The 7,068-nt window shown below is 71.0% G+C and overlaps 1 protein-coding gene and 1 long non-coding RNA gene across 4 annotated transcripts; one reads left to right on the top strand and one right to left on the bottom strand.

Moving 5' to 3' along the window:
- Positions 1 to 325: 325 nt before the first annotated feature.
- On the top strand, positions 326 to 6,851 carry SHFL (shiftless antiviral inhibitor of ribosomal frameshifting). 3 transcript variants are annotated; one of them, XM_050924845.1, is made up of 9 exons: positions 326 to 438; positions 2,846 to 2,987; positions 4,052 to 4,101; positions 4,399 to 4,443; positions 4,694 to 4,732; positions 5,127 to 5,282; positions 5,366 to 5,469; positions 5,575 to 5,723; positions 5,957 to 6,851. In XM_050924845.1, exons 1-9 carry the CDS (start codon positions 412 to 414, stop codon positions 6,160 to 6,162), a joined length of 918 nt encoding a protein of 305 aa, XP_050780802.1. In that variant the 5' UTR covers positions 326 to 411; the 3' UTR covers positions 6,163 to 6,851. The 3 variants fall into 3 exon arrangements, with proteins under 3 accessions (XP_050780802.1, XP_050780804.1, XP_050780803.1); XM_050924847.1 differs by lacking the exon at positions 5,127 to 5,282; XM_050924846.1 differs by lacking the exon at positions 4,399 to 4,443.
- Positions 1,605 to 2,899, bottom strand: LOC127035235 (uncharacterized). The gene is made up of 4 exons (XR_007769617.1): positions 2,802 to 2,899; positions 2,387 to 2,660; positions 2,027 to 2,146; positions 1,605 to 1,866 (listed from the first exon to the last, which is right to left on the bottom strand). It is a non-coding gene; the product is annotated as an uncharacterized LOC127035235 (long non-coding RNA).
- Positions 6,852 to 7,068: the final 217 nt, after the last annotated feature.

Here is a 7,068-nt window from a genome sequence, read left to right on the forward strand (position 1 = left end):
CCCCTGGGGACTTTGGGGGGTCGGGCGCCCTGCGCTGGGGGGGCGGAGCCCCGATGCCCCCTGGGGACTTTGGGGGGTCGGGCGCCCTGCGCTGGGGGGGAGGAGCCTCGGTGGCCCCCGGGGGCTTTGGGGGGCCGGGCGCCCTGCGCTGGGGGGTACGAGCCTCAGTGGCCCCCGGGGGACTTTGGGGGGTCGGGCGCCCTGCGCTGGGGGGTACGAGCCTCAGTGGCCCCCGGGGGACTTTGGGGGGTCGGGCGCCCTGCGCTGGGGGGGGGGCGGTGCCCCCTGGGCGCTGCCCCCTTGCCCAGCGGGGCCGATCGAAAGCGAAAGCGGCTCCGGGCGGGGGCGGGTCCGGGCGCAGGAGGCCCCGGGCAGGTCGGTCGCGGCGCCGCGGATCCGCCCGGCAGCACCATGGAGCGCCGGGGGGAGGAGGTGGAGGTACCGGGGCCGGGGGGCACGGGCGGGGGGTGCGTGCGCCCCGGGGTGGCTCTGTGGGGCGCGCTGCGGGGCCACGGCCGATCCATGGAGCGCAGGGTTTGCTGCCCCCCCGCCCCACGCTCCAAGGGGCTGGTGGGGCCAGGGGCCCCCACTGGCTCTCCCCGGTGCTTGACCTGCCGCCCCACGGGCGCGGAGCCGCTGCGGGGCACCCCGGACTGGCTGGGGACCGCGGGCCCCTCTGCCCCTGGCGTGCGGGGGCCGGGGCGAGCAGGGCTGGATCTGGGCTCGGGACCTGCGGGTTGGCCTCCTCCCTTCCCCGGCCGGCCCCCGGGAGCGTGTGGGGCTTGGCGCTGCCAGGGCCTCGGGGTGAGGATCCTGCCTGGGCTGTGGGGGGCGCCAGGAGACCCCAGGGGAATGTTTAGGGGGGCCCTGCCTGGGGTGCAGCCCCCCCGGCCTGGCACCAGGCTGGTGAAGTCTGGCCCCCAGCACAGGGCCCTACCCTCTGGGACACCGAAGAGCAATGGAGTCTAATCCCCACCCACGGGTGCTGGGCATGCGGGTGGGTGCCACGGGGCTCTGGCCACCCACACCCTGCGGCCTGGTGCCGACCCTGTGCAGGGAGCTCGGAGACCCAGCGCCCTCCCTCCCTTGCTTTGAAAGGCAGTGGGTCTGCCTGGGGGTACAGGGGGAGCAAGCCCGGGGTGGCAGCAGGAAGCCCCTGGCGTGGTGGGTGAAGACGTGAGCCAGGCAGCGCCCGGCTGAAGGGATCTGGCGGGACAGGAGGGGCCGGGGGTGACACCAAAGCTGTTTCAGCCCCTGCCCCCAGAAAGGCTCAGTGCTGGCGTCTACTCTGGCCCCAGATCAGGGGCAGGGTGAGCCAGGTGGGTAAGGCCATAGAGGGCAGTCACCTCCCCTTAACAGGCGGGCGGGGGGCAGACACCGGCCAATGAGCTCAGGGGGACCCCTTGGCAGATGGATCCCCCCTGGGGAGCAAAGCCCTGGGAGCTGAGCCAATGGAGCACCCCCCCCGGCAGAGACCCTCCCCAAACAAGCACTGCATGGCACTGCCAGGCCTCCGGGGATGGGGAGGACAAACCACACGGAGCAGGCGTTGGGGGTGGGAACAGCGGGGGAGCCAGCAACCGCTAAGCCACCAGTCTCGTCCTGTTGCCCCCAGGGCTGAGCCGTTGGGCTCTGCAGCGTCACCTGGACGGCCAGGCTCTGGGCAGGGCCCTGAGAAGTCTGGGAGAGTTGGGGGCTGCAGCTGGCAGTACCGGGGCCAGGCTGTGGGGTGGGAGCTGGGGAACTGCCCTGGCCCAGGAGATGGGTGCCCAGGCCCAGGCGGGGAAGGGCCCGGGGCTGGCCGCAGTAACGCTGGTGCCCAGGGACTTGCCCGGGGCTGGCCACGGTAACGCTGGCGCCCAGGGACTCGCCCGGGGCTGGCTGCGGTAACGCTGGCGCCCGGGGACTTGCCCGGGGCTGGCCGCGGTAATGCTGGCGCACAGGGACTCGCCGGGGCTGGCCGCGGTAACGCTGGTGCCCAGGGACTCGCCCTGCGCTGGCCGCGGTAACGCTGGTGCCCAGGGACTCGCCCGGGGCTGGCCGCGGTAACGCTGGTGCCCAGGGACTCGCCCGGGGCTGGCCACAGTAAGGGTGAGGCTCAGGGACACGCCCGGGGCTGGCCGCGGTAACGCTGGTGCCCGGGGTTCTCGTCCGGGGCTGGCCGCGGTAACGCTGGTGTCCGGGGACTCGCCCGGGGCTGCCCGCGGTATGGGTGGGGCCCGGGGACTCGCCCGGGGCTGGCCGCGGTAACGCTGGTGCCCGGGGACTCGCCGGGGCTGGCCGCGGTAACGCTGGTGCCCGGGGACTCGCCCGGGGCTGGCCGCGGTAAGGGTGGGGCCCGGGGACTCGCCCGGGGCTGGCCACGGTAACGCTGCTGCCCGGGGACTCGCCGGGGCTGGCCGCGGTAACGCTGGTGCCCGGGGAATTGCCGGGGCTGGCCGCGGTAACGCTGGTGCCCGGGGACTCGCCCGGGGCTGGCCGCGGTAAGGGTGGGGCCCAGGGACTCGCCGGGGCTGGCCGCGGTAACGCTGGTGCCTGGGGAATCGCCGGGGCTGGCCGCGGGAACGCTGGTGCCCAGGGACACGCCCGGGGCTGGCCGCGGTAACGCTGGTGCCTGGGGTCTCGCCGGGGCTGGCCGCGGTAACGCTGGTGCCCGGGGACTCGCCCGGGGCTGGCCGCGGTAACACTGGTGCCCGGGGACTCGCCCGGGGCTGGCTGCGGTAAGGGTGGGGCCCAGGGACTCGCCGGGGCTGGCCGCGGTAACGCTGGGGCTGGCTGCGGTAACGCTGGTGCCCGGGGACACACCCGGGGCTGGCCGCAGTAAGAGTGGGCCTGTCTCTCGTAGCTGGAGAAGAGCGTACGGCGCCTGCGGGAGAAGTTCTACGGGCGGGTGAGCGTGGAGGAGGCCGTGCTGCTCATGCGTCGCTACCACAACAACCACGCCATGGTCTGCAAGGTCATCGTGCTGTGCCGGGAGCAGCTGGGAGGTGAGGGGCGGATCCGGCGAGGCAGGCAGGGGGCAGATGAGCTGGGGTAGGCAGGGGGCAGAGGGGCCGGGGGGCAGGTGAACTGGGATCGGTGAGGCAGGTGGGGGCAGAGGAGCCGGGCCAGGCGAGGCAGGCAGGGGGCAGATGAGCTGGGGCAGGCGTGGGGCAGAGGGGCCGGGGGGCAGGTGAACTGGGACTGGTGAGGCAGGTGGGGGCAGAGGAGCCGGGCCAGGCGAGGCAGGCAGGGGGCAGGGCCGGGGGGCAGGTGAACTGGGACCGGTGAGGCAGGTGGGGGCAGAGGAGCCGGGCCAGGCGAGGCAGGCAGGGGGCAGATGAGCTGTGGCAGGCGTGGGGCAGAGGGGCCAGGGGGCAGGTGAACTGGGACCGATAAGGCAGGTGGGGGCAGAGGAGCCGGGCCAGGCGAGGCAGGCAGGGGGCAGATGAGCTGGGGCAGGCGTGGGGCAGAGGGGCCAGGGGGCAGGTGAACTGGGACCGATAAGGCAGGTGGGGGCAGAGGAGCCGGGCCAGGCGAGGCAGGCAGGGGGCAGATGAGCTGTGGCAGGCGTGGGGCAGAGGGGCCGGGGGGCAGGTGAACTGGGACTGGTGAGGCAGGTGGGGGCAGAGGAGCCGGGCCAGGCAAGGCAGGCAGGGGGTAGATGAGCTGGGGCAGGCGTGGGGCAGAGGGGCCAGGGGGCAGGTGAACTGGGACCGATAAGGCAGGTGGGGGCAGAGGAGCCGGGCCAGGCGAGGCAGGCAGGGGGCAGATGAGCTGGGGCAGGCGTGGGGCAGAGGGGCCGGGGGGCAGGTGAACTGGGACTGGTGAGGCAGGTGGGGGCAGAGGAGCCGGGCCAGGCGAGGCAGGCAGGGGGTAGGTGGGGGCAGATGAACCAGGCCTAGCAAGGACAGGCTGGGGATGGGTGGAGGCAGAGGAGCCAGGGTGAGCGGGGGATAGAGGTGCCAGGCCCGGCGAGGCAGGCGAGGGCTGATGGGCAGACGAGCTGGCCCGGTGAGGCAGGGGAGCAGACGAGCCGGGCGGGGGTAACCACGGTCTGTCCCTGCCCTAGATGCGGACCCCGAGGAGCGCCGGACTCTGCAGCACGACCCTGTGGTGAAGGTATTTCACTCTCCGTTCTCGTCCCACCATAGGAGGGGGGACGTGGGGAGAGCGGGGGCCGTGGTCGGTGTTTGGGGGACCCCGGGCTGAGTCGTAGACAGGACCAGACGCTGCTCGGGCCCTGCCTCACTGAGCAGCCAGCCAGGCTGCACCGGGCCCACTGCTGGCCAGGGGCAGAGTTGGGGGTGTCTGTGCAGCCTGGGGCCCTGGGCTGGGGCTGGGTCATCCAGCTGGCGGGGAGCCCCGAGTCTCCCCGAGCCGTCCCCTCATGCCAGGCTCCTCTCGCTTCCCGTCTAGAAAGTGGTGGAGAAACTGAAGCAAGAAGAGGAGCAACAGACACAGGTGTGTGTGTGTCTGTGCTGATCCCTCTGTGTGTGCACACGTGTGTGCGTCCCGTATATACACGAGCACATGTGTGCATCCGTGTGCATGTCTATATGTGTCTGTGTCTCTGGCTGGAGGGGTGGTGTCCTGCAGGGGAAGAGGGAGGGGGAGGCACCCCTGTCTTGGCGCTAGGGTCGCTGTTCACACACATCTGGTTATTTGCATTTTAACTTTATTTCTTATCTCCCCCCCCCCGCCCCCCATGCAGAAACCCAGCCTTGACTGTGAGAGCGACAAGGACATCGAGGTGAGGGGGGCCAGGCCCATGGGACCCACAGGGACGGAGACTTTGCCCCTTGCTCCTGGCAGATCTTTCCCTTTCTGTTACTACTGTGGCATATAGAGGCCCTAGCTGAGATCGGGGCCCCGTCGTGCCAGATGCTGCCCGGACCCCGGCTGAGATCAGGGCCCCATTGTGCCGGGCGCTGCCGGACCCCGGCCGAGATCAGGGCCCCGTTGTGCCGGGCGCTGCCTGGACCCAGAGCAAGCCTGCCCCATGGCGTCTCGCCATCTGCACAGAGGCGGGTGGAAGGGGAAGGAGGCACTGAGGATGGACGTGTTCGCTCAGCAGCAGAGGGAGGAGAACGCAGGTGACCTGATCCCCAGGCCCCCCATGCTGCCCCCTGCCCTCTGCCCCCCAGGCCATAGCCCAGCAGCTGAGGGTGCTGCCGCTGACCGAGCGGAACCTGCGTATGTTTGACCACGCCAGCCGCAACCTCATCCCCTCCGCCGAGCGCCAGTTCGCCTGCCAGGCCTGCGACAGCACCTGGTGGCGCCGTGTGCCCGAGAGAAAGCAGGTGCGTCCGCCAGGGCTGGCGGGGGGGGGGCGGGGCGGGGCGGGCTGTGGCCCGGGACACTCACTCTCTGGGGTCCCCCACAGGTGTCCCGGTGCCGACTGTGCGGGAAGTGCTACGACCCGGTGCCCTACGACAAGATGTGGGGCACGGCCGAGTTCCACTGCCCCTCCTGCAACCGCAGCTTCAGGTGAGGTGGGGGGGGTCTCCCCACAGCCTGGCCCTGCCATGGGGAGGGAGGGGGAGCTCTGGGGGGCAGCATGACTCACGCCCCCCACTGCTGTCTTCCTGCCAGGGGCTCAGCGCAGATGGGCATGGCCTCTCCCTGCTTCATCTGCAGCACCCGCGTGCTGCCCAGCCGCATCCTGTCGCCACACCAGGTCGCCGGGTCCCGGAGCCGCAACCCCCACTCCTGCTACGCTGAGGACTGCTACAACCGCCGAGGTGAGGGGCTGTTTGGGGTGGGGTGGGGGGCTGAGAGCCAGGATTCCTGGGTTCTGTCCCCAGCTCGGGGAGGGCAGTGGGGTCAGAGCAGGGGTGAGCTGGGAGCTCGGACATCTGGGTTCTATCCCCGGCTTTGCCACCAACTCGAGTCCCTGCCTCTCTCTCTGCCTCAGTTTCCCCTTGGTAACTTGGGAGCAGCGCCTCACGTGACACTCTGCCCTTCCCCCCCGCAGAGCCCCATGTGCCCGGCACACACTGCGTCCACCCCCGCAGCCGCGCCAAGAACAGGCTGCCCAAGGTGCTGTTCGCCAGCCTGGAGCACCAGAGCACCGGCTCCACTGTGGCCACTTGCCTGAGCCAGGGCAGCCTGGCGCTGTGCGACCTGGACGAGCTCCTCCTCGAGGACCTGGCGGAAGAGAGCGAGGGCTCCGAGGACTAGCACCCCTGCTGGCCCTGGGCCCCTCTGCCCCCGGGCTCTGTTTGCACTTTATCCTTCTCGGCTTTTCTGGCCTGGCCAGGCCGACCCCGCTCCTCTCCTCGGAGCAGGTGGGGGCCTGTCTCTGCCCAGCCTGGTGGAAGCTTCACGCTGGCCTGGTGATGCTGGGGCCCCGCGGGCACTGGGCCTGGCACCGGATCTTTGCCTCCCCCTTAATTATCCACATAACTTACAGAACAGGGTCTGGAGCGCCCCAGGGGTCCCCTCCCCGATCCGGGGCTGTGGGGATGGAGTCAGGGCCTGGACTTCGGGCTGAATTCCAGCTCCTCTGTATCTCTAATTTTCAACAAGCTGTGACTGGCTGAGGCCCTGGCCTTGCAGCATTGACCAAAGCCAAGCGGCTGGACGGGGCAAGGCCGGCTGCCCCTGGGACCAAGCCAGGGCGAGCGCGGGGGTCAGTTCTCCCTGTGGCCCTGCCAAAGACGCTGCCCTCGCCCCTTTCCGCTGCAGGCTCGGCTGTGCCAGCCTGTCTGTCCTGTGTCTGTCTGCTCCAGGGGCGAGTCAGCTTTACCCCCTAAGTGCCCATCCTCTCCTGACGCCCCGCGGGGGGGTTGCTGGGAGACGCCCATCACCTGGGTTACAGTTTCTTAGCAGCCACATTTTTATAAACTGAATAAAGAATGTTTGGCAGAGCCGGCGCTCCGGGGGCTGTTGGGCTGGCAGGGCCGGGCGCGGAGACCTGGCAGAGCCGGCGCCCCGGGGGCTGTTGGGCTGGCAGAGCCGGGCGAGGAGACCTGGCAGAGCCGGCGCCCTGGCGGCTGTAGGGCTGGCAGGGCCCCGGGGGCTGTTGAGCTGGCAGGGCCGGGCGAGGAGACCCGGCAGAGCCGGCGCCCCGGGGGCTAATGGGCT

Source organism: Gopherus flavomarginatus, chromosome 16, assembly GCF_025201925.1.
Source record: "Gopherus flavomarginatus isolate rGopFla2 chromosome 16, rGopFla2.mat.asm, whole genome shotgun sequence".
In the NCBI taxonomy this organism is placed as follows: domain Eukaryota; kingdom Metazoa; phylum Chordata; order Testudines; family Testudinidae; genus Gopherus; species Gopherus flavomarginatus.